This window comes from Cornus florida, unplaced genomic scaffold (genome assembly GCF_030987335.1).
Source record: "Cornus florida cultivar Cherokee Brave unplaced genomic scaffold, ASM3098733v1 CherokeeBrave_3.0.0_Hap2_Chr05, whole genome shotgun sequence".
Lineage (NCBI taxonomy): Eukaryota > Viridiplantae > Streptophyta > Magnoliopsida > Cornales > Cornaceae > Cornus > Cornus florida.
This window is the reverse complement of record NW_026775575.1, coordinates 111,187,049-111,214,321: the sequence shown is the minus strand read 5'-3', so window position 1 is coordinate 111,214,321 and position 27,273 is coordinate 111,187,049. Positions and strand designations below refer to the sequence as shown.

General features: G+C 35.5%; 4 protein-coding genes across 6 annotated transcripts; 3 read left to right on the top strand and 1 right to left on the bottom strand.

The window, feature by feature from the left end:
• Positions 1-725: 725 nt before the first annotated feature.
• LOC132308586 (transcription elongation factor 1 homolog) lies at positions 726-6,160 on the top strand. Of its 3 annotated transcripts, none has more exons than XM_059806705.1 (5): positions 726-877; positions 2,334-2,465; positions 3,245-3,315; positions 5,708-5,729; positions 5,819-6,160. In XM_059806705.1, exons 2-5 carry the CDS (start codon positions 2,353-2,355, stop codon positions 5,877-5,879), a joined length of 267 nt encoding a protein of 88 aa, XP_059662688.1. In that variant the 5' UTR covers positions 726-877; positions 2,334-2,352; the 3' UTR covers positions 5,880-6,160. The 3 variants fall into 3 exon arrangements, with proteins under 3 accessions (XP_059662688.1, XP_059662689.1, XP_059662690.1); XM_059806706.1 differs by lacking the exon at positions 726-877 and adding an exon at positions 918-999; XM_059806707.1 differs by lacking the exon at positions 726-877 and adding an exon at positions 1,012-1,107.
• Positions 6,161-6,669: 509 nt separating this feature from the next.
• LOC132308585 (uncharacterized) lies at positions 6,670-14,222 on the top strand. Its single transcript, XM_059806704.1, has 7 exons — positions 6,670-7,259; positions 8,931-9,158; positions 9,545-9,618; positions 10,552-10,711; positions 10,845-10,964; positions 11,081-11,189; positions 13,584-14,222. The coding sequence occupies exons 1-7, from the start codon at positions 6,993-6,995 to the stop codon at positions 13,763-13,765; spliced, it is 1,140 nt and encodes a 379-aa protein (XP_059662687.1). The 5' UTR covers positions 6,670-6,992; the 3' UTR covers positions 13,766-14,222.
• A 4,763-nt stretch (positions 14,223-18,985) lies between these two features.
• LOC132308583 (uncharacterized) lies at positions 18,986-21,427 on the top strand. The gene has a single exon (XM_059806701.1). It carries the CDS (start codon positions 19,049-19,051, stop codon positions 21,242-21,244), a length of 2,196 nt encoding a protein of 731 aa, XP_059662684.1. The 5' UTR covers positions 18,986-19,048; the 3' UTR covers positions 21,245-21,427.
• A 3,094-nt stretch (positions 21,428-24,521) lies between these two features.
• Positions 24,522-26,639, bottom strand: LOC132308584 (uncharacterized). Its single transcript, XM_059806702.1, has 4 exons — positions 26,221-26,639; positions 25,655-25,879; positions 24,948-24,973; positions 24,522-24,854 (listed from the first exon to the last, which is right to left on the bottom strand). Exons 1-4 carry the CDS (start codon positions 26,566-26,568, stop codon positions 24,614-24,616), a joined length of 840 nt encoding a protein of 279 aa, XP_059662685.1. The 5' UTR covers positions 26,569-26,639; the 3' UTR covers positions 24,522-24,613.
• Positions 26,640-27,273: the final 634 nt, after the last annotated feature.

Sequence of the window (27,273 nt, the reverse complement as noted above, 5' to 3'; positions counted from 1 at the left end):
CATGACATGTCTAACTCACTCAATCAGAGACGGATCTAGGAATTCATTTGAGAGGGACATATTTATACATATGGTTTTTTTTCATAATTTCAGTGGAGGCAATTTCAAAATTTTATAGATATAAAGAATATAAATTTAGGGGTGTAAAATACAATAATAAAAAATTTTGTGCTTGCACCCAATGTCTACTCCAAAGTATGATCGACAATTTTTATCTCATTGAAATTGTGTTGTAACACATTCATGACGAATAATGAATGAGGTACTTTAACAATAGTATATCCAAGGCCCCTTGTGGCTTAGCCTAGTGATACCTTCTCACATTTTTAGTAGAAGGTCGAAGGTTCATGTCCTTAGGGGGCAAATAGTGAGTGTGTAAGTGTGTTTTTTACCATGAAAAAGAAGGGTGCACACAAATAAGATAGTAGGCAATTTTAGGCAGGTGTACGCTCCCATCCCCATTAAGAAACCTCCATCCTGCCCCGCCCAAAATCGACAGGACCTTCCCACCCATTCCCGCCTTGTCTCGTTTAGTCTTAGAGTTTTTCAGCCTTTTAAACTTTTTTTGGCCCCTCAAATGCAATCAAAACTATTAAAAATCCATTAAAAAAAAAGAAGTCATCAATACTTTAACATAAAATTTAACATTACAAATAAAATTATTCCCACCCAAATAAGCACAGTCTCCCAAACCGACATAAAGGGGCGGTGCGGCTACCCGCCCATGCGGGGCCAAATTCCCCAGAGTCCCATTCTAGACGCCGTCGTATCACTAAGCCTTGTCCCAAAATTTTATGGTTACTTGGGGCTATAAATACACCTCAACCTCCTCCCCTCAATCTATCTCACTAAGGAGTCACGAATTAAGAATCGACAGGTACGTAAATGCTTTACATTCTTTTGTATTTCTTGTATTTCCTTTTTTGTTTTTCTCTACATCGTTAAGGCCTATAATCCAATAAATTCAACACTTATGCGATTCGTGTATGTTTTCTATATGTAGGTTCGGGATCCATTGTGGATTTTATTTTTATAAATTTAATTCAATATTGATAAAATTTGTTTAATTTATTTGCTTTCTTGGAGTAACGAACTTTAAATCGTCAGGTATTTTTGTTTTATCTACATAAGTATGCTTATGCTTCATAATCCAGGGTTTGTTTTGGTTTCATAATTTAGATTGTTTTAGTTTCCGTTTTTTTTGAGTTTTAGTTTTAGTTTTCTAGATTTATTGGAATTCAAAATAAACAGAAGTTTGCTTTATGTTCAAATTCAATGTTCACTATGTTTGAGTGAGTCTTCTTGATTTAGGGTTTATTCTATCTGATAGGAGGATCCGAGGCATTGCTTGCTCACTACCATATTGGAACCTGGATGTTGTTTATTAAGAAATTTAAACATCATGAGTTGGATATAATATACTGTACAAAGTCAAAATTGTCATTCTATACAATACAAAATCAAAACGGAGGTATTTAGCTCATAAGCTACGAAACCCATTCATCTAATTCTAAATTCTGCCAAGAAGAATAGTTTGGGACCTTTTTATTTTAGTCTAAGTATTTCCTTCTGTACAGTAGATAGAAGATGCTACACAGGTTAATTGGAATTTGGAACTGCTTTATCTTTTTAAGTTAATTTTATTTATTTCCTTTTAAGCGGGCAGACATTATGCATCAATTGAACATTGATCTAAAGAAAAAAGTTGCATCACTTAGATTTAAAACATGTTATCACCTATTTGGATTTAAAATGTGATGATTGATCTTCAAATGCGGTAAATGTGTTTAAAATGAGGTAGGATGTTTCATGGAAGAATGAATTCATTTAGTGTGCTTAGGTTATGTTTTCTATGGCTTATTTTTCTCGTTATGTAGATCTTGTTTATTTTTTAAATCAGTTGGACCATGACACTTACTCCGTTTAGGAGTCATCCTTTTGACACATAATCAGACAGACAATACTTTATCCATTGACAATGTTTACTATGCTCACATTCTAAATTTTTGGAACTATTTCATTAATGTAACTGCACCTTTTTATTTTATTTTTTAATAAATACAATGAGTGTCTATAAGCTGATGCATATTGGCACTCAAAGAAAGTGCCCCATGCAAAATTGTTACAGCTTCTAAGCAGGAGTTAATGGTTGTTAGCATTCCTGTGAGTACATTTTATTTAAGAAGCATTTTTTACGAATCAAATATAGTTTGGGTCTTCAAATTTCTTTCAGTACTTGTAAATTATGTGGTAAAACAGAATTGATGTGATTGCTCTGCATACTTGTGATATAGCAGCTGAACTAATATGTTTTAATGTCAATGATACTGAAGGTGAAAATTGATATAACAAATGGGTAAAAGGAAGTCAAGGGCAAAGCCACCCCCAAGGAAGAGAATGGATAAGCTTGACACTGTCTTCAGCTGTCCCTTCTGTAATCATGGGACCAGCGTCGAATGTCGTATGTAAGTGTGTAATAACTCTTGTTTGTCCTTGTAATTAAATAATTATTGCACTTGGCAGAGAGGTTTTATTATTCAAATGTATAAAATTATGAGGTACTGTTGTTGGTCAATTACTTTTTAATTTGGTACAAGGAAAACGAGCATTATGACTTCATTTTCACTGCACACATACTATATCCATTTTAGTTGAGCACCAATGATGCATGCTCTTGTAAAGTTATGTTTGGTGGGTAAAGTGTATTTAATTTTATGAAGTGTTCAAAATGGCACTTCATTTGTTTTAAACAATGTAAGAAAATGATTTAAACAAAGAGTTTTTCAATTGCATGGTAAAATTTAAAATATATATACTTTTCAGGTGTATGAGTTTTTCAATTGCATGGTAAAATTTAAAATATATATACTTTTCAGGTGTATGTCTAACTAGGTTGTCATAATCATATCCAAGTGTTGTATGTCTGACAATGGCACCTCACAAATTTAGAAAGAGTCAATGGTCAACTTTGTTTTAAAATCAACATTTGTTAAACTCATTACGGAAAAATTCTCATAGATATAGTGATCAAAATGAATTTTACAAAATTAGTTTTATTTTAAAGTTTTGAATCCACTTGTAATATGGACAGAGGTGTAGATGCCAATGAGAATTATTATGCTTTGTCTCAGTTTTTATTATTTATTTTGGTGTAATATACTATTACAATCGGTTGATGTAGTCGAACAGTATGTAGTTTCTAAACAATTATCTGATGTGCTGAAACACAAATTTCTGGTTTCAGTGATATGAAGAACTTGATTGGTGAGGCTTTATGCGGGATATGCCAAGAGAGGTTTAGCACTACTGTAACAGGTATGCATTAGTTAGTTCGTTGCTTTTCTGAGTCATGATGCTTGAAATTATGGTAATACTTGTGCTGCATTTCTGATATGAACTGGAGGGGAAAAAGAAAAGAAAAGAAAAGAAGAGGAGAATGTCTTAATTGTTCTGGACAGAAGGAGAGGGCAATCTTGCCAATTTTGTATACATTCCCCACCCCCACCCTGCCCGTGCGGCGTGTAATTTAGGATGTGAGGGATGCTAGGGTCAGTTGTTAGCGCAACTGTGGCAAGTCAGTCACTGCATGAGTTTGTGACAGGTGTAAATACTTTTCCCAACAACTAATTACTTCTACATCCAAGTTTTCCTTGGGCCTCTCATTGGTGTGTAATTACCAACCTGCCCTGTTACAAAATGGAAAGACCCAGAAATTTCTCTCTAAAAATATCATCTTTCTTTATCTAAAATTTAACCTTTTTTGGAGTATGGATCTGATTTTCTCATCTCCCTTAATATCTTTTCTCATAATTGCGATCTCTCTTTTATAGTTGAAGAACTTACCTTTTTCTTCTTTCCTCCAGATTCTTATATTACACAACTTCTTAGATTAGACAACAAAAAGATAGATGTGAACTGTTAGAAAATTGTGTAGAATTGTGTTGGTTTTGAAAATTGCACAGAATTATGAATTGATAAATTTTTGTTCAAACCTACAAGATTGTACACTATTTTCAAAACCTACACAATTCTACACATTTGTCTATCAGTTCATATCAACTATTTGTTGGGTAATCTAAGAATTGGAGGATTGAAGGAAAAATTTAGAGGATAGAAGAAAATGGTAAGTTCTTCAACTATAAAAGTGATATACAATTCTGATAAAAGAGATTACGTTATGAGAAATCAGATTTGTACTTAAAATGCCCAAGGCTGTCCCCCTTGAGGAAAGGGGTGGTGTGTTATTCCATGGGAGAGGTTAATCGCGGCGCACGTTAGTGCGATAGGCGCAAATTAACAATATGGGACTCCATGGCTGATTTGCAGCCAAAGCGAGGGGATTGCCCTACACTTATTTATCTCTCCCCTCTTTTAACTTATAAATTAAAAAAAAAATCAGACTTGTACTTGAAAAAAAACTTTGAAGAAGAAAATTTTATATGATGAGTTTAGAGAGAGATTTTCAAACTTGGTCTTTTTCATTTTGTGTAGAATTGTAACAGGATTTGTTGGTAATTGCACATCAATGAGAGATCCAAGAAAAATTGGCTTTATTAAGTAATTAATTGCTGTTAAAAGGTATTTACACATGCTAAGCAGTGACTGAGCTGCCCCAGTCATGCTAGTGAGCAACTGTTGCTAGCATCCCTCTTTATGATGATGGTAATTTTTGCGAAATTGGGTTGGAAGCAACAAGTCTTCAAGTGTTCACTTAGAGTTTTATGAAGGACAAAATGTTTGAGATCATACAATTTAAGGTGATTTGAAGGTGAGGTGAACTTAAAATAAACATTAAACAGTACATGAAAAAGGAAAAAAAATATTTTGATGAAGCAAAGAAAGTTTCAATAAACTGCCTGTTGTGTTAGTGTGATTTACTCAAAGATAGAACTGTTATTGTGGAAAATTTCTTTTCCGGAATGTTAATTCCAGCAGACAAGAATTCTTCTATGCAATAATTGATTCTTGATAACCCTTTTTCTTTCACTATCTAGGACATCAAATCAGACAAACAAGAACCACCATAACGCAATAATATCTTCAGGAATTGGTTCATCAGTTCCTCTTCTATCAGTGAAGAAGGAATTTTAAATGAATTTGAGACTAGCTTAACAATTTAACTAAGGGAGCTAAATCCACCAGCTTGCCTTATTTTGGTGCACTATATGCTGTGCTTTCATTTTATCTAATAATACGGGTTAAACTTACATAGCATATTATCGTGGTGGCTTTTGCTAGACGAACAGTAAAAGTTGGGTTAGGCAATGCACAACAAGCAAAGTTGTAGAACTGGAGTTTTTGCAATGTACTCAAGTTATTTGTTAAGTGCCCTGAGATGTTACAAGCACAGAAAGATTAGTCTTCTTCAGTCTCCAAAGAAAGGTGTGGCATGGATAATATTAATGGACATGCGTGTAAATGGATCGAAATTGGTTATTGTTGGGGTACTTTGCTTGAGGCATTTAGAGAATATAGGAACCTGAGCTTAATGTAATTATATAATTTGTTGTTTCGTGGACTATTTATTGCTTTGGGATTCTGCCCGGTTTGTTTAATAATGTTGAGTGATAGGGTTCATTGTCAACTGGTGATACTATCTCCAATGGTGGTTATATAAACTGAGGGTTCTATTTTTATGTTGACTTTGTTTTTGTGATGATTATATTTATCTGGGGGGAACTGATCTTTTTTTATTTTCTCGTTGCAGCTTTAACTGAACCCATAGATGTGTAAGTGAATTCTATATGTTCCCTCATGTTACAGATAGTCAATTTATATGGCCGTTTTTTTGACTCATCCATTTTTCTTCCCACTTCAGATACAGCGAATGGATCGATGAATGTGAACGGGTTAACAACGTTGAAGATGATGGTGCTTAGGGCGTGCATCAGATGTTGAGAAAGTTCTGCTTTTACCTTAGAAGGAATAGTAGATATGAGTTTTGTAACCTTCCACTAGGGTTGGTACACGATTATGAGGAGGTAGAAGAACCAATATCTTCAATGATGTATATAATGCTTTTAAAGCTGTTTGATAAATGCATTTTACGACGTATTATGCATGTTGTAAGGTTACTGAAAAAAAGATACTTTTCCTGTGGATTTTGATGTAGTTTTATGTCAATAATCTGCATTTATGGAACATTTCTCAAAGTGTGGAATTTTTGTATTCTTATTTGATGCTCCAATTAATATCTAAAAACTGAGAGGGTGTGAAAGGAAATGTGCTACCCATTTGCTTTTTGGGTTGATCTGATGTTTTGGATTAGGGTGATTGCATTTCAAAAATACTTTGGTTACCTAAATGCTTGGAATTAGGGTTGTTGAGCAATAAAAAGTTAGATGATTTATAAAATGCAATTGACTGTAAAGGAGAATAAAAAATTAATTATTGAAAATTTTAAAAGTTTTTAAGTAGCAATTAAATAATAAATTTATTTAAATTTTTGTTTGAATTTTCAGCAATTGGATAAAGTGGTGCTTATTGAAATTTTGTTGTGAGAAATTAATGGTTCTTTTAGTTTAGTATGGGATGAGTTCCATCTGATTGGTGAAATATCAATGGTAACACATTTCAAACTTTGGCTCTTAGCCTCTTACTCGTTACTAACCAATTTTTAGCAAAATTTTTTAGACGCCATTACTAATAATTGGATGAGAGGATTTTGATCCTCCTGTGTGGAGGTAATATTGTTCTCCTTGGTTGAACTCGGCTAACTCGGCTAACTCGGCCGAGTTGCAGCCCTACTCAGGAGGCGTCCACGAAATTCAGTCCCATATGCGGCCAGGAACACATACACGCCTTCAATTCCACTCTCTCTCTTTCTAAAACACACACACACACACAGTCATACACTAGACATTTCTCTCTTCATGTCAATATATTAGGGGAAACAAAGAAAAACCTTACTCACAGCTCTTCTTCGTCAAATTTTCTCATGCATTGAACTTATTAGGAAGTATTCGACTCGGACTTCTAATTCAATATCCAAAATGATGCGATTGTTATTGAAATTCAATGCACAGAATAGCACAGCAATTCCAACTTCCGAATCTTATTCGTTGCTTCGTTCATCATCTTCGTGGTCGACGAAGATAGGGTTTAGATGTATCGTCACCAGTTGCAGAGCCGTGCTCTTAACGCGCTTCGGTGGGCCCGAGGCCCTTGAGCTCCGTCACGATGCGAGTGTTCCTGATCTGAAGCCCAATGAGGTGCTGGTTCGCGCACGTGCTGTGTCGATCAATCCTCTTGATACAAGAGTGAGTTCATTAGTATTTGAATTTGTTTCAAATTTAATTCTTCGTTTGTTGCTGAGAAATGTAGGAATTAGAGAAATTAGAATGTACAAAATCTTGCGGTTTCCAATAAAAATGAAGAACGGTTAAGGTAAGCTATTGTGTGAAGGTTTATTGTCTCATTGGATCTCAATTATCATGAATTTAAGACTGAATATATATGTGTGTGTATATATATATATATATATATATATTCCTTTTTCAACTTTCTGACGTTTTTTTAGTGATCAAACGAAGCATTTGTATTTCTTTTTATTGTTCTGTATTGGTTCATTTAGACTAATGATGGATTGAGAGGTTTTTTTATTTTATTTTTATTTTTATTTTATTTTATTTATTTATTTATTTTTTGTTTATCATGTATGCAATTTTTGCTATTAGAAATTGTGATAAGTTGTTTCTTTAATATGACGGATTTTGATTTTAAACGCCATTTTAACGCCATTTTATTGGTGAAAGGACTGTGGGTAAGAAAGAAAATCTATATGTTCTCTGTTGTTTGGTTGCCCAAGACATGGACAAATAAATAAATAAACGAAGGTTATGATGGATTAGGTCAGTTGTGTGAAGTTTAAGGCTAGACTCTAGTATTCAGATTTCAAATAATTTCCTTTTGTTTCTTTTTCCTGCCTTTTCTTTGCAACCAAGCAAGCGCCGAGCATTTTCCCTTTTTTTGAATGGATTGTTAGGAGAATCAAATGGAGTAAGAGCAGGACAATGTGGATCTATGTGCCATAATTCATCTATGCAGCTTGTTTGACTCAAAAATTTGGACAGACTTGCCTGTGGAGGATAAACAATTCCTTAACAACTGAATAATTATCTTATCCGTATAAAAAAGTAAAAATAAAAAATAAAATAAAGTACAAACTATTTACATGAAAATTAGATTCAGTGACACATGGCAAAATGGAAATGTAAAAGAATGTACCATGTAGAAGTCACTCACTATACTGTTACTTGGTCAATATGACATTATTATGTGCTAATGATGACTTTGTAATTAAAATGGAATGAGTAGATTTTGTTTCCTGTTATAGTGGTTCTGGGTCACTTATGCTTATCACATAAAGGATTAGGGGGCACTTGAAATACTTAGTTCACATTTTCTGGATTTGATTGGTAAGTACATATATAACCCCTGTAAAATCTATCTAAGTGGCTCTTTATTTCGTCATGTTCAAGGAGAGTAGATTGTGAGGGTTGAAAACTGCATGATGGTGCATAAATAAACTGCATACATCTTTCACATGATCTATGGATATTTTTTGGGGGAATCTACCATAACAGAAGTGATGTTTGGTATACGATCAGTGAACCAAGCATGATAAAAATTATGCGAGTGCTATTAGGTTGATCCAAACAGCAGAAAAATTACGATTTTGAAACATCTAGAATCTGTCTTAAATTAATTTTTTGATGCCACGCCAAAACTAATAATGTGATAAGATTCTTTGTTCGGTGAGCTGAGTGTCCAATGATGGTGATATTCTCCAAAATTTTGGCAGAAACCATTTCCCATGCTTGGTCACTACTAATTATCTTTAGGACTGTCAATCTGTTTACGCTGTACTTGGATATTTATTTTATGCACCAGCTTGCATTTATTAAGTATTGCAAATTTTAATATTTCAGATGCGATCAGGCTATGGTCGTTCCTTATTTAAATCTCTATTGCCACTCATTTTGGGCCGTGATATTAGTGGTGAAGTTGCAGCTGTTGGAGCTTCGGTTCGATCACTTAGTATAGGGCAGGAAGTGTTTGGTGCACTGCATCCAACTGCTGTGAGGGGTACTTATGCTGACTATGCCATTCTTTCGGAAGACGAAATTACTTCCAAACCAGTGTCAATGTCACATGTGGTAAGTATTAGAGTCCTTCATAGCCATGAGCAAAAGAATTACCTAAATCTGCTCATGCCTTCATGACAACCTTTTTTGTATATATATATATATATATATTTTTCATATGTTCTCCTTGGCTTATATAAATAGTTATTTCTCAATGGATTTTGTCTTGTGGGCTGAGAGTGCAATCTTTATAGTTAGTGGATCATTTTTCATCTCTAAGATACTGTGCATTCTGTAATGTGTTTAAAAATTTACCTCATATCTTTTTCATCTACTCCTGAATTCTACCTTTCTGAGATTGATCTGATCAATTTTATAGTTTACTGTTTTCCATTTCGACCTTATTTTAAGAGTGTAGAGCACAAATTTATATATTATCTTTTGCAATAATCATGCAGGAAGCAAGTGCCATTCCTTTTGCTGCCCTGACCGCATGGCGTGCTTTAAAAAGTACAGCTAGGATAAGGGAAGGGTATGTTATATTGTTGAATTTAACTTCTGTTTTGGAGGAAATATGGTGATATATATGTATGAATGGATGTGTATGGATGTGTGCATGAATATGTCATGATTAATGAGTACTATGCATATGCAGCTTACTTTCCATAATAATTATATTAATAATATTACAATTGTTTTATTGGCGTTAAGATGTTTGACTTCCATCTTGTTCTGCATAGCATTTGTAAATATATAGCCCTCCTTGACATAGGAGTCATCAAATTCAAGGAAGTCAATCTCCATATAGAACTACGAAAGAAAGTCAATTTGTGAAATCCAAATAATGATTATCATACATTGTGAAGAGATACGGTTTAGATTATTTGAAAAGGACAATATACTTGTAGTATCCAATGAGAGCAATGGAATGAGTATTTTGATGGTATGTTCAACCATATTTCTTCTTAAAACAAAAATATTTTTGGGCTAATTAGATTGATATTAATAATTATCAAACGAATCTAAACCTCTCTTTAAGATGTCATGCCAACCTATATTACAAATGTGCCACAGTGGCTTTGGCATAATTTTGGACAATATTATAAAGTTAAACACTTTAACCCTTGAGAATTAGAAACCATCATATCAATCATGATAGTACTTTAGATTCTTTGACCAATTAATGCAGTTTCGTTATTGTAACATCACCATGCTGCTGTGATGATAAGCATGCATATTTAAATTTTTAATTGGATGTGCACTAGTTTGTTATTTGGAACTTCCATATCATCATACAGCAATAGAAAATGAATTATGGGCGAGTTCAAGTAATGAGCCAAGTAGTTGAGTATTTGATATAAGGGGGATGGATCAGGGAACCCTAATTTTGTAAAAAATTATAGATATATTTTGGAAGTTTTGATTGTTTATTTCTCATGACTGCCTTTCACTTTAACCTGTACAGGCAAAGGCTGTTGGTGGTGGGTGGAGGAGGTGCTGTAGGTTTTTCTGCAATTCAGTTTGCTGTAGCTGCAGGGTGCCATGTTTCAACTACATGTGGAAGTGAAACAATTGATCGGGTTCTGGCAGCTGGTGCTGAGCAGGCTGTTGACTATACTACTGAGGTGATGATGCAATTAGTTAATGAGTACTCTTTGTTTCATGTTGCCCACTGTTTTATTCTAATCTTGGGGTTTGGAATAGATTCTTTTACCCCCTCCCATTCCTGCTAACATTTCTTTGTATACTAATTTACAGGATGTTGAATATGCAATAAAAGGGCAATTTGATGCTGTTTTGGATACAATTGGTGCCCCGGAGACGGAAAGAATGGGCATTAATCTTTTGAGGAGAGGTGGCCACTATATGACATTGCAGGTAAGAGATGGAAGTTTGTCGCTATTTTTTTTTTCTTCTAACAAGGAATCTTCAGATATTTTTTGCATATATGCTGTTACATAAACATTTTACAGTTTTGGTTGACTTTACTGTAGGGGGAGGCAGCATCATTGACTGATAGTTATGGACTAGCTATTGGGCTTCCTATGGCTACAGCAATTTTGCTGAAGAAACAGATTCAATACCGATATTCTCATGGAATAGGTATTAAACCTATTTATGGCATCATACTTGAATCAAGTTATTTGATAGAAACCAGGCATGAATGAGTGTTGTTCTCAATAATTTAAATGTAGGACTTATTATAATTATTTTCCCTCTTCTAACATAAATAGATAAACTTATTTTGCTTGTTCTATAGTCTGGTCAGTTTATGAACCTAGGATTCACTAAAAGGAGAAGGGGATATACAATCATGTTGAAACCTGTCAAATTGTTGCACTCTTACCTATGGGTGCATAGGGTAATGTGCTTAGCTGTTTAATGATGTCTATTAAACCTTAACAATGGCATTCAATAAGAACTAGGTCAAAACTTCAAAAAAGATCCTTGGGGAGTTAGGGGAAACTTTTTCAACCAATTAGCCACTATTCACTATTAAACCCTAGTATTCATGATTTCAAGGATGATCCATTTGGATGGCCTTTATATTTGTCACCTCACCTAGTATTAGTTTCAAAAGCAGCCGCCTCTACGCCCCCAATTTCCCTCTGCTCCACCCAAACGTGCTTTGACTCGATATCCGGCTTTATTGTCAAGCGACTGTAAGGGTGAAGCCTAAAATTCGGATAGTGAGAATTACTTGTGAATAAAGTGTACTTTTATAATATAAAAAACAACCACGATAGACTGATAGTGGTACTTTATTTTACAATTTAAGCTAGGTTTTCAAGTCCTTTTGATTTGAGAGCTAATTTGTGATGGCCTTCTATTTCAGAATAGGAGATATACATCCATGATTCTTGCAATTGTATTATCAATGTTAATTGGGGATAAAACCCCCGTGAGGAAGGCTTAGGCTTTGGTATAAGGTTGCAGAGTTTTATCTGAAATAGGATTTTACTTGATAAGTTTGTCTCAACACCTAAGAAGCATCCTTACTTCTAAGAAAGAGCCTTGTTTGTGTTGGACATATGTCGAACAACGGAACTTCTTGGATGCTATCGGGCACGTGTCTGGCACATCGTGGATGTGTTACAATTTAGGAATAAAATTCTTAATTTTGGACTCATTTGCTTTCTGTTTTTGGTATTGATTGATATTCAGCTAAAGTTTCTACAGAGGTCTTGAGAGCTGGAATTCAGCGTTTTGACAGTATAAAACAAAAGGCAACTGTACTAAATTAATTAGCAACTCTTAACAGATTAATAGAGTTCAATAACAAGGTCCAAACAATGAGTGTGAATTTCTAAGAAAGTTTTTTTCTTAAATTATTCATTTTCAATCAATTTTTTAGTAAAATTGCTTGGAGAAAATTAGTTAAGTAACACACATATATATATGAAAAGGGTAGAAGAGGAATTGTATTGGGTATAGAATTTTGTTGGAAATTTGTATAAAAAGTTGGACTTCATTGTCTTATGAAACTTTTTTAGGACTCATTTGTCTTTAGAGTGCAATATTAGGACTAACAGGTAATTTTCCCTATATTTTATTGTTGTATTATCATTGTGCACATAGCCACATACTGCCTTTTTAAAGATTTATTGTGTCAACTTTTCATGTTGTATCTATGTCCTCTGTCCATAATTATGCTTATTAGATGGAGACACTTCCAAATTTAATTTGCTCACGTGACACTTCCGAATTGAACTGTCTCATGTGAGTGTACTCCCACTTCTTGTTCAACTCAATGTAACTTGACAACCTTCCCCGCTAAGTGTATTTCCACTCCTTTCTGATACTCAAAAGAGAATCTTCATTAATTGGAGAATGGAAACCTCAAAGTATATGTTTTGTGTTTATATTTGCTATTTTTCAAGAAGTTGGTTTTTATGATACTATACAGTTGAAAACTTAACGAGGGTCGTGTGTTATTGTAGTTGCTTTGGCGTAGTGTTAGTTGTGATCACCAGCACAATGTGGGTTCATATCCTATCATTCAGATTAATGGCAGTTATTTATACAATGGTAACCACTTTTTGTAGTAGTAGTACCATTTTGTAAAGTATACTCAAGTGCATCTTCTTGGTTTTGGTGGAGGGTCATTGTACATTCCCCATTGGATATCTAAAAAGTAATACATACATCCCCTCTCTCAAATGAAGATGGTGATGGCGGATTCTACTTGGATGCGTAATCACTGCCACACTTCGAGCAATAGAAATAGAAGTGTATAAGTTATTTAAATTTAGTCCCTTTTGAAAAAGATTTCTTACTCTCTCTCTAGAGGGCGGGCACAGAAATATCCCACAGGGTCTGGGAGTGGTGTATTAGCAGCATTACATACCATTGCACTCTTCAAACCTAATAAAATGGGAAAATTTAAATGTCAAATTCTGTTTACAAGTCAAAGGTGGGAAAAAGCTTATAAATAATTGTAGTTTTATTTATATTTTCGTTTAATGGACCGATGCCTTTCCTTTATGTACGGTGCAGAATATTGGTGGACGTACATGAGGGCTGATGCGGAAGGTTTAGATGAGATCCGGAGGCTATGTGAGGCTGGGAAGTTGAAAATACCGGTGGATAAGACATTTCCCATTGCACAAGTGAGAGAAGCTCACGAGGCCAAAGATAAGAGGCGCATTCCTGGTAAAGTTGTGCTGGAATTTGACTGAATAAAGAGAAGTTCACAAGCTCGAACTGATAATCTAGAAGTAGAATCATGAATAGATGAACTGCCACTGCATTTCTGTAAATGTTTCTTTCTACTGGTACTTGGAGAGAAAATGCTTCATTCGTTGGTCTTCTCTGTACAATAAATACGGGCATTCTGTATAGAAAATGGTGGGAATTTTGTGAATGAAAGCTTCCAAAGATTTATCTTGCAACCGGTAAATTCTTGGAATGTTTTTTGTTCTACATACACCTGAAATAATTAATATCAGGTAGTCCCAATCTGAGGTCCTTTGTGCTCCGAAATATGAGGTTAGGCTCTTTGTATGCTTGAAAGTTACTCCGAAATCCGAGGTTAAGGTTATTTTTTTATGATTTAGTGCATGTGTAATAAGTTGTTTACTATGAAGTGTTGGAACAATAAAAATTTGAATGAAGCTCTTTGGCTTTTTTTGTCAACTGAACCGAAACCACTAGTTTCCTTATTTTATCACTAGTTTCCTTAAAAATATACTCCTTCGTACCATATTTCTCTTTACGTAATAAATCATAATGATGTGGTTTTCCTTTTTCATTACGGAAATACCAAATACTCCTATTAACTTGATCTGAGGCGGTTGAAAGTGAGAGAGGTTAAGTTTCCTATTTAATCAGGTAGCTAGTTTCCTAAAAATATACTGTATCATATTTTTTCTTGTATCATACATATATGATCAGAAGTCATCTATCTGCAGCATATGTAATTGGCAAATTTTTCTTAGTGAGACAACAACGAATCAATCACAGAGGAGAGTCGGACACGATGGTTGTTGAACGGCTCTTAAACATAAAATTTGGTGTGTTCGAGTGGAAGCAAAAGCTTTCCGGTAGTCAAGTTTCCGATTCACAAGGTCTCTACATATTACGCGTAAGTGGCGCCCTTGCTAAGAAAGAAGATGGTACTCGTGTTGAGGCAATTGGATACTTTGACAAACATTATGTTAATGTATTTGAGCTCGAAAGCTTACTATCACGAGAATCCACAGAATCGAAAGCTCAAAATTTTTCGAAAAAGACACTACGGCTCTTTTTCTTGCTCAACGTTTGTCTGTCTTCCTTAACAATGGTTTTTACTTCACCATGCAAAACTCGGTCGTTCCCAGCAAAAAGCCCGCCAAGATTGTGATAGTCATAGATGTTTGTATGCTCAATTTTGTTGACAATACTCAAGACAGTACAGTCAGTAATACTATGTTGTACTATGATTCGTACGAACATGGTGATCAGCCATGCCAATATGGTAGTGAAGTAGTGAAACAACTAACTAATGCTGATTCAAGGGATATTGAAGAAGAAGAAGAAGTAGGCCTACTAATTGATGATGATATCTGTAACAGATTCTTTCGGGATATATTGTTTACATTAAAGGGTTTTCTAGACGAGGCAATTACGATCCATGAAACACAGAAGTTTTGAAGCCAATTGAGGCAGCAGCACCAGATATGTGTTCGATTTGTCTGGGAAGGTACTTGAAAGGGATGGTGGTATCAACCACCCCAGGTGTTGCGCCAACGGATGTGTGTCCGATTTGTCTGCAGAGGTTCTTGACGGGAATGGTGGTTGCAATGACCCCGTGTTCGCATACATTCCATAGGAACTGCTTGTTACAATGGATGCTAAAGAATAAGTCGTGTCCAATGTGTCGAACACTCTCCACTACAACCACACTTTATACTATAGTTTATATGTAACGATTGCATTCTTACTTGTAAAGATGTACATTGTGGGAATTTTGTGAGTTCACAGTTAATTTTTGAAGTTAGTTTCCTTGTATGATTTGAAGTTATTTTTTTTACTGATGTTTTGGTTTCAGTCTGCCAATTTTTTAGCTTTGATGAATTTATTGTGATAATATGACAAACTGTAACATGGTCCAACCCTAATTAGATCATTAGTTGGGGTTTCCCTTCTTCCCACTCTCAGTCTCTCACCTTCTATTTTATCACCTCTTAAACTATATAATACCCAAGCAAGGTGGTGTTTTGAATTATGTGTGACTATCCCCACCACATCAGACCAATTAACTCAAAATTTGTTGACGCGTCAATGATCATTGGTGGATTACATGTGAGGGTATGGAGACGACCACACGAGACGCCAACTCCACCAATTTTCTCTCACTCACGCGCTCACGCTGCGCAGCTTTTTATGTTCTGCCTGCTCACGCAGCTTATCTCTGCCTACGATGCCTCTGTTTTAGGAACACTTCATTCCCACTCTCATCTTAGGAGAGTCTGAAGTTCTGTACATAAATTTTCTCATATTCATTTATCGTTTTGCTTCGTTTATGTGGATTGTTTGTCACGCTCTATTAAAACGCGTGGGTATACAAAATAGGGCGTCTTGGTGTTTTTTGGTCTCTCTCTCTTCACGTGCATCCTTGGATTCTTGTGTTTCACCTCGTCCCTCTCGATTCCCCATGTTCCAAAAGTAATCCTAATTATGTCAAAAATAAATAAATAAATAATAACGTTATTTCATTATCAAAGTGTAGTATAGTACATTTGTAAAAGTGTAAATTTAATTAACATTTCTTAACGTTCGTTTGGAACAATTAGACGTGCATAGATTATTCATATATTTCAGGAAAAAGTCATTTTAAGTATGCAAGATCAATCATACTGTTATATTATAATATATATTATATATTATGATGCACTCCATACAAGATTGTCATTTTATAAAATTTATTTAACAGATTTAATACACTCACCAATCTCAAAAAATTTCAAAATAATAAACGCAGAACAATCCATTTGTATATAATTTGTCCAAATTTCATGAGAACCTTTATAATTTCATCTTTGTAAAAGGTTACTGTGCTGGAAAATGCTGCTTCATACTAGTACATGGTAGGGCACAAATTAAAGCTCATTTATGTTTGTTAATGTGGTTGTGTCGAGAGTTTAACTCTGAAAATCTCAGTCATTAAATTACATGAATCAGAGTCCAGCAGTATTTTGTTTGGTCGTGTTTCTTTTTTAATAATTTTGACAAGGCTTTTATCAGTGTAATAAAGAAACATATAAATTAGATAGGACTAAAATAAAATTTAACAAAAAATAAAAATTATAAAGGCTAAGACTCCGCTTGTTTGGATGTAAAATATTTTTTTTTAAAATATATATATTTTTATTTTTTTGGTATTTGATTATCATAAAATATTTATAAAAAAAACAAATATTATAATATAACAAATATAACTTATTGATCAATTTTCAATAAGTTATTTTATACTTTCTGTTCGATGGATTCGAACTCAATTTAGATCTAAATTTTTGTCAAATACGAAATAAATAAAAAATATATATATTTTATTTACAAAAGAAAAATATCTTACGAGACGTGACTGCAGAGTAGCAGTGGACAAGCATGTTGTAAGTCGGTAACCATGTACTTAGAAGATAGGAGGATGGTAAAAGATGTGGGCAGTGAGTCAGTGACAAGGATTGTTTGGGTTGATATTTCCAAGACCCATCTTCTTTTTAACTGGTCTAGCTTCGTCTTCTACCTCTTTGTGTAATGTCTAATGATGTGTTCACGTTGGAGGAGGATTTTGAAGTATACAACTCTGACTACTCACTACGATACAATAACAATCTGTACAAACTGCACAATCAATTCCTCATTATTGGATTCCCACTTGCCTAAGTTTAACATCAATCAAAACTACTAGAGTCTCGAGCTTAACGTATTTTTCTTATTTATGTCTTCTTTTTTTTTTTAAAAAAAATTAAATTTTAACTAGAGTCTTCTAGTTAAATAATTCTTCTTTTTTAAGACACCTATAAATGAATTTAGTTATGGAGAATTGTCTGATGCAAGTATAGAGAAAAATTATTTTGATGTGAGGTGTGTAATTACCATGGTAGTGGAAGGTTACGTAACTTTATAATTTTGGAAACAGATTATTGTTGAGAAAAAAAACTAACCTAAAAAAGAGGAGAAAGTGACTTGGGTGGAGAAGTACGATATCGTATTTATCATTTATAATACAATTTTGAATATTTTTTTCGTGAAGTCTAGCCTCTTCTTCAAATTTATACGTATATAACAATACCAAGCCTTTTTTTTTTAGTTAACTAAGTATACTTTCTTTAAAATTATTATTAATAAAATCTATTCCTAACTTATCACGAGTAAATACTTAACCTAAATCGCCTTGTCACATTTTGAAATTAATAGTTAACACTTTAACTCTACTCAATAGATTAATTAGATAACCATCCTCAAGTTATATAAAAGAGTCATGCTACTCGGACAAAAATGCCAGCCATTTCGAAAATGCTGTTGGATTCCGCTCAATTGGTATATAGTTCCCAAAAAAAAAAAAAAAAAAATTGTCATACAACCTTTAAATAAATCACCAAAAAAGTCTTACAAACTTTAAATAAATCTGAACTTGACAAAATATCAACACTTTATAATACGTGACCCCACTTCCTTTAAGGCTTTAAAACCTTTAACCATGCAAAGTGCGTGATTGAAAATTTAAGATGTCAACCAAAATTTAGAATGGGGAAAAAGCCACGCACATCAAAAAAGAAAAAAAAAAAAAAATTGTATTATGAGACAAAAAAAAATGAGATGATAATATTTTTTTTTGAAGAAAAGAAAAATTATTTTTAATTAATTTTGTCATTTTATTTTTGAAAGGATAGCCATTGAGAGATTTTAAAAGTTATAACTCCAAATCTCTCTGAACCTTTCTTTCGCCTCTTCAATGCCAAACCAAATATGAAAATTACCGTTTTTCCCTCCTTTTTTATTTTTTTCTTCTCATTATTATTATTAAGAAAATAATTCTTGCAGTGGATAGATGCTAGACCTACTCTTTTAATTGATCAATTATGCAATAAATAAGAAAGTAGAATTCTTCATTTAGTTAAATTGGGTATAAATAATTAATTAAAAATTATTTTATATTACAATTCACTGCAAGTGTTTGGTGTGAATATCACTACTTTTATTATTATTATTATTATTATTATTTTTTCTTTCAATTCCATCTTTCCAAACCGAGGCTTTAAGCCAAACCTAATTTCAATTATTTATTTATTTATATTTTAACTAGATTTAAGATTGGAATGCCAAGGGTACTTCTGTCATTTAGAGCCCCAACACACTCTCTCTCCATCTGAATCTCCACAGCAAGAAGCCACCAATATATACATCAAATTTATGTTACACTTCTTCTCCATAAATTCATCACCATTTGACTGTGTTTTAATGGCCGAAACAATACAATGATGGACTCAGAGAGACCCCAATATCAGTATCGGACCAGTGTGGCGAACACAAGCAGTAGTAGCAACGAGCTATTAGTCTGCTTCGCCTCTCGCCTCTCTTCCTCCTCCATGAAACTGTCATCAAAATCAATGTTGAGCCCAGGTCGCACGCGAGACCCTCCACTTTCTCTCTCCAACTCTCGCAGTCGAAGACTCCGAACCAATGGAAGCATCAAAGCAGCAGGACAAGCCTCGCCCATGTTCCCCAGAAAAAGAGGCTGCGCTGCATTCGAAAACCCAGAGCCTTCTTCCCCCAAAGTCACCTGCATTGGCCAGGTTCGAGTCAAGACCAAGAAGCAAGACAATCAGATGAGGACTCTCTCAAGGAGGAGGGGATCAGGGGAGGTGAGTTTTCGAAAAACAGAGCAGCAGGGTACCCATGAAGGGATGATAAATCAAAGTCTTCCTTCCAAGTCTAATGATGAAGCAACAAATGCAAATAATGATCATCATCAGGAGTGTTTGTCTCAGAGGAATCAGAGATGGGCGATTTGTGAAGGTTTGAGAGCGTTTGGGGCTGATCAATTCAGCTGTCTGTTTCCGTGCTTGAGCCAAAGGGGGAGGGAGGAGAAGGCCGGGAAGGGAAGGAATGGGGGTGAGAATACTAGTTCTTGTGGGGCGGTGTTTGCGAGGTGGTTTGTGGCTTTGCAGGATGGTGATGGTGATGGTGATGGTGAGGATGGAGGAAAAGGGAGGGAGATAGAGTTGGTGGTGGGAGGAGGAGAGGAAGAGAGAAGAAGAGAGTTGATAAAAGAGACAACTTTGAGAAGGCATGTGGTGGAAGAGATGGAGATCAGAGATGAGAAATGTAAAATGAAAGAAGAGGAAGAGGAAGAGGAAGAGGGAGAGGAAGGGAGAGTGAGTGTTTGTATTCCTCCAAAGAATGCTCTTTTGTTGATGAGGTGCAGATCTGATCCCATGAGAATGTCAGCTCTTGCTAATCGGATTTGGGAATCAGCTTTGCCTCAAGAAGAAGAAGAAGGAGGAGGAGGAAATGAGGAAGAACATGCCAATGTGGAGGAAGATGAAATACAAGGTGAGTTTGTAATGGTAGATAAAGAGAATGAAGTGTGTGAAATGTGGGTTTCAGATGAAGTTTATGAAAAACAAGAAGAAAACCAAGAAGCAGAGACAAATGTTGTAACAGAGATGCAAGAAGAAGTTGAAGAAGAAGAAGAAGAAGAAGAAGAAGAAGAAGAAGAAGAAGAAGAAGAAGAAGAAGAGGAAAGAGAAAACCCACATGAAAAATTAGATATCAATGAGGAATTATTACGAGAAGGAATTCAAGAAAAGGAAGAAGAAGAAGAAGAAGTGCATCTAGAGATGACCCAGATATTAGGAGAAGAAGAAAATGTGTTGGATAGTTCTTTCACTGAGGCTCTGGTGGATCAAGAAGCTGTAAAACAAGAAAAAGAAGCAAACTTGGTTCAAGAAGAAGAAGAAGAGAGAAGAGAAAGTGACTCTTGTGCTGTATTGTCATCCAGACAGTCAGTTTCAGATGATGAAGCTGAACCAGAGTTTGAAGCGTCAGCAGAAATAGAAGCATTGGAAGAAGAAACAGTAGAGGAGTCAACGGAAGAGAAAGAGACCCATGAGAGACTTTTGGAAGAAGAAGATGAAGAGATAGTGACCCAAGACAGATCCAAGCCAGAAGAAGATACCAAAGAAAACTATGATAAAGAGAGAGAAACCCATGATGAGAAGAAGGAAGAGAGAGAAAGCTCAGTGTTGCCGGACTGCTTGGTGTTGATGATGTGCGAGCCCAAGCTATCCATGGAGGTCTCCAAGGAGACATGGGTCTGCAACACAGATTTCATCCGATGTTTACCCCAGAGGCTAGTCAACCCAAAGCACGGTGGTGATCCGCCAAAGAAGACCACCTGTAATAATATTCCTACGCAACAGCAGCTGCTGCCGAGGTCGTCTTGCTCATTACCGGCGCCGCCCTCCGCCGTCGCATCCATGGCTGCGATGATAGAGCAGAAGTTAATGAACGCCGTGGCGTACGAGCCGTTGGTGCTTACTCGGTGCCAGTCAGCGCCGATGAGGACGGCGGCTCAGGTTGCGCCGCATGCTTATTTCTGGAAGGGCAGAAAGCTTGAGCCGTATCGCCGTGCTACGGTTGGCGTCGGCGCGGCTGGTGTTGGGTTCTGAGCTGAGCTGGCAAGAAATTTTCTGGTCGTGGTCAATCGTATCGGAAACAGCAGTGTTGGCATTGTGCGTTTTATGCTCTGGCTTTGTTTGTACATTTTTTTTTAGGATTTATTTTAATTTAGAGTATTCTCTTTCTTTTTCTTTTTAAATTCCAAGTACTTTAATACAGTACTATTATCTGTTTGTCTGTGCCTATGCTTGTTTTGTTGTAGTACTGTTTCAGGATAATGTAGAATGGTGATGCTTGATATTTTTGGTCCGAGTCTGAGCTGTTAGATGGTGTGACGGTTGATTCGAGTGATAGGAAGGTTGCATGACTTTGTTTCTCGTGTTTTTGTCGACCCATATAACAAGATACTTACAAATACGAATAGCCTCCTATCTCCCCTACCAGTAAGTAAGTTCAACAAAATTAAATATACTTTCAATATTGAATTGAAGCAAGATTTAATAGTGTTAATACTTCATATTTAATGTGTTGAAAATAAATTTAATTGTATTAAAAAATTACTACCAGCAACATAAGAGGATTCTCACTCCCAAAGGACATGAAACAAAATTCAATCTGTGTAGGTTTAGTACAAAAAAACATGTGCTAGGTTTAGTTAGGCTCATGGACTTCATCAGTTCAAGCTTGATTTAGGTTTAGGCGTATGACAAGTTTTAGCCTTTTTCCCATTTTTTGATTTTCCTCCTTTCTTATACTTGTCACACAACGTTAAAAGGATCTGTGAAGAATTCAAAGAAATATACAAAAGGAAACTCCATAAACATCCTTTTTGTGATTTCAACGAGGCATCTTCATAATGAAACCATGTCACGCATCATTGATGTGATCGTCCCAAGTTAGCCAAAGCATAGATGTTCAATCCACTGTAACTTTCACAAGATTCTGTATCAGTTTTACATTTTTTTCTTTTTTAAATTTGGCCTACTTACATGTTTCGAAACAACAATGAAATACCATGATATCTATTCAATGTAGTCTACCGTTCATACAAGTAACCAGAATAATATCAGTCATTAAACAATAATGAATTATGAACCTCGTTAACATCAAGGATTTGTTTTAGTGGACACCTGAATTTGGTGTTTCATGAAACATTAAACAACAATGAATTATGAACCTCGCAACATGTTTTAACATCAAAGATTGGTTTTAGTAGAAAGTCAAGCTTGAATTTTATTTGACTCGTGTGAAGGGGACGCTTTGCACGGTGTCCCTGAAATTTAGTCAGGGCTTAAAAAAATAAAAAAAATAACACACGCGTAACATGTTTTCCTCAATGTCCTTGCTTGCCATAACATTTCGTGTACACACACACACATATAGCTATATGTCTACTTGATAATTGAGTGGCATATGCATTTTAACTGGATCCACATGAAGAGGTAGGCCAAGGTATTTGTAAGTTTGTCTTCTCTCATTTTTTAATGGTTTAAGGCATCACCACCACCATAGAAACACAGGTTAGACGAGAATTTTAATTTTATTTCAAGATTAAGATTCTACCAACCCATCTTGCATAATCTTCAACTTACACACAGACAGACACAGAGAAAAATATTTGGATTTAGGTTTGATCCCAAGTGGGGTTACTCATCATATTTGCCTATCATCTCTTCCTTCTCTGCAGCTGCCTGAAACTTCCCCACACCACATTCATCAGCTACGAGAACCATAGCAAGAGAGCTTGGATTGAGAGAACAGTGCAGGTCAGAAACACCACCCTCTTTATTTAATCACCAAGTATATACAGACCTTGGCTGAATTTAGCTCAAGCACATAGTTATTTAATGGGCATTCGCAGGTTGAAGCCAAGGACAGAGGGCTAGCTTTGTAAGTGATCAGTAACACGTCTGTAACGACCCGCTCCACCACATGGTATGATATTATCCGCTTTGGGCCTAAGCCCGCACGGTTTTACTCTTGGACTTCATCCCAAAAGGCCTCATACCAATTGGAGATGATACACTTACATATAAGCACTTCACCTTTCCTCTACCCAGGCGATGTGGGACTTGTGCACCCGTAGCTCGCCAGTGTGATAGCCTGACAGTGTCTCTTGCACTCGCCCACGGCACACCCGCCCACAAGGTCATCACAACGTCCGCAGTCAGTTTTTCTGTCCTCAGTATCCCTCATTCTGATCTCTCTAATCGGAAGTGGTCTTACTAAAAGTAACCTAGCCATCATCTCTCTCAAATACATGTCTCTTCCTGGTGGCTTTTGCTTGTTCAAACTACACTTGCCTCAGATTAGCATTTTGGCACATTATTCCTTGCATCAACAACCCCAAGGTAACAACCATGGGTGCGCAGAATGTTGTTGCAACTCATGCCCAAATGTCCTCATCACCGGCATTCTACAAGGTGTTTTGCTCATGACATACACTCATATTCATGAGAGATACTTTGAGAAGGCAGTGATTAGAGTTATTTATGGTCAATTGGCTGCACCCTACTTTGCCACCACCTTCCTACTGTAAACGTTTGCTCCTATCTGAATGTTGTCTTTTTGGTGACTATGGTGGCAGACTGTTGTGCACACGAATCTGACTCACTTGCGTGAGTTTCAGTCTACCTCCAACTGGAGAACTTTTTCAAAAGATTGGTCAGGAAATTACTGCTATCACGAGGGCAATTGAAGCCCATGAGAGACCACAGGGTAAAAACAGAACATAGCTGCTCACTGCCCACAATGATCACAGCCGGAAACTAGAAATAAATTTCACTATGTTGATGACCAGCAAGCTGGTTTCATAGGAGAAGCATGCAGAATTATCACTTTAATGTTGGTTTTGCAGTTTCTGTTTAGGATTTTCAAATTTGCTTGCAAGTAGCACAAAACCATGAGAGTTCCTACATGGCTAACATAAGATGGGACTTTTAGTAGTTTAAGAAACAATTCGCTCAGTTTAATTAAAATGAACAAGGGAACCAGATTGGTTTCTAGATTGATCTAGAATTCTGCAACCGGACTTGTCAATATGTTATATTTTACTGACCAAATCTTCCTATATCACGTGTTATGAACCCTACAAATAAGCTAGACTGACAATGGGATATACACTAAACATTGTAGACACACAGACAAAGAACATCATAAATTCCATGATTGCACAGAGAGAAGAACTAATTTCTAATTACTGGTGTTGGTTGTTTAAATTTTCTGGTCTCTAAAAGTATAAGTTGCTTTTATCCAAGCTATCTTATATATTTATACTAAGCTAATACTTTTATAGGGCAAGTGCATTATCATCCAGGAAAAGGACAGTTTATAAAATTGCATGATATATATATTGAAAAGATATATGTGTAATACAAATTGATCAGATGAACTGAAACCTGTTCCTTTTGAATCTTACCTTACTGTGTATTATCTGAACTTTGTTCCCCATTACTGCTGTCCATTCCAGAGCTATCTGAGGGACTCTTGGCTATCAGATTTGTAGAATTTAATCTTGCTTCATCTATACTCTGAGTTTCTTCACTTGTAGAATCTCCCATGAAGGAGTCGATGGCAAGCTGGCCTGAGTACAGGACTAAACCTACGGAGTTGATGCCGAAAACAAATGTTGCAAGATAGCACAACCCATTGATAATAGTCCTGCAGACAGTAGGTGAAAAAGTTTTGTGAATATTATAAAGAAGTTGAGTACAGCATGCTGAAAGGTAGTAGTCAAAGCCTTGCGGGGGTCACCTTATGGTTATTGTTATTTGGCGAACCTGAAAGGAAGAAAACAAAGAAAGTTGAGTTACATGATGAGGAACACAACAAGTTAACACACCACCCATTGGAATTCACTCAGCAAGTTAAACACTCCTCAAATAAGCAAGGACACCACATTTCATGTAAAAAAAGAACTTGCCTCGAGTTTTATTTTTTCACACATTAATATAGGAAGACCATTTCTTCTTATTTAATTTGTGTGTGTGTCAGTTGAGCATAACCAAAACAGTATGAGACTTCACTTCTGTTATGTCCACATAATATGGAAAAAGGGTTGGGGCATGTTTTCCTTTAGTGTGACTGAAATACTTTCAAATTTTATAATGTTGGAAATGCTCCTTGATACGAGACTAAACCATCTAAAATGGTTGAGCTTAAACTGTTCAAAATGCTCCTTGACACAAGCCTAAACAATCTGAAATGCTTCTTGATACAAGCCTAAACTATAAAAAATGCTTCTCGACATAAAAATGGAGCTCCTTGACACAAGCCTAAACAGTCTGAAATGCTACTTGATATGAGCCAAAACTATAAAAAATGTTTCTCGACAAAAAAATGGATTCAGCAGGCGCAGAAAAAGCAATTGATAAATGAAATACTTTCAAATTCTACATTTCAAAGTGCTCACATTTAACATAAAAATGGATTCAACAAAAACAAAGAATTCAGAAACCAACCGAGAAATTATCTGAAAGTGTCTGGCGACCGAGGGACGCCTCTATAGTGGTGGTGAACTTGTAAAGAATAAGCGCGATGACACCAGCTGTTATACCACCCAAGAAAGCCTGAATGGGCGAGGGAGGAGATTTGGCATTGCCATCGATTGTTGTCGGTGTCATAGCTTTCAAACTATCAATTGCCTCCTCCTTCAACGATTTCTTTGCTCCCGAAGACCTAAATTGCTAATCCCACCAATACCCAATTTATTAAAAACCAAATTAAAGCTTTACAAAACACACAGAAATACATATATACATACATATACTTCAATTTCTAATTCTTCTAATCCCACCAAGACCCAATTCATTAAAAACCGAAATAAACCTAAGCAAAACACATTGATATTCACAAAAGCGAATTCATTAAAAACCAAATTATAGCTTAAAAACACAAATAGATTTACATATTTAGATACATATACCTTAATTTCTAATCCTACCAATACCCATTTCGTTGAATGCCAAATTAAAGCTTAACAACACATATATACTTGTATATAAACAGAAATATTGGGGGGGTGTACCAGTTCTTTGGCTCGCCTTGCACGGCGACGGAGAGAGCGGAAGAGGAAGACAGAGATGGCCCCGGTAAGCAGAACACTGGTGGCGACTTGGAGAGGCGTAGGGTCGTCGGTGGTGGCGAAAATGGATGGAGTGGATGGTGGAAGTTCGATGGGTCCGTCCTCTGGTGCAGTTGTGGTGGGTTCGGGGACTTGGGCGAGCCATGGTCCAGGTCTGGTTCGGAGGTGGGCTGAGAGAGTGTGGAGTGTAATGGGTCTGTGGAAAAAGTTGGGAGGAGAGAGTGAGCGGTTGTGGGGATGGGTGAGAGGGAAGGATAAGCTGGGGGAGAGTAGGTGTAGAGACTGCAACATTGATATTTCAGAGAGAGGGGGAGAGGGGTTTGAGGCGTAGAGCTCTGTTTTTCAGTTCTATCACAAGTATATGCTCTCTCATTTTCGATATTTTGATAATATCATAGGCATATATATTGTGGTCCCTCTAATCCTCTGTGTAAAATAAGCATTTTTTTAAATATATATATATATATATATATATAGAGCAGTGATTTCTTACTCCCATAGAACCAAAAAATTCTTCTACACTTTCTATAGTGACCATTAGATTTAATCTAATTGTCACATTCCAAACCCACTTATATACTTTTCTTTTAATACAAAATTACTATCATTATTTCTAGTTTTTAAATTTAATATTTGTCAATACAATTAATTATGACTATAAAAGGTAAGTACTAAAAAAATAAAAATAATGATAGTATAATAATAGCATTATTAAAGAAAATATTAAGAAAAATAACTAATTTACAAAGAAAATCTGAAATTTCATATAATATATTATTAACTAGAAAATTTCATAGAATATATTATTAACTAGAAAAAATATATTGTGCGATTTATTATGACAGATGAGTAATTGAGATTTGTTTACAAACTAATTAGAATTTGTGACAAAGAGTTAGAGAAAAATAGATTGAATTTCTAATTTTTAAATAGCATGCATTTAGGGAGGTATATAATAATTTAAGTTGTAATCAATTAAATTTTTTATGAGTCATA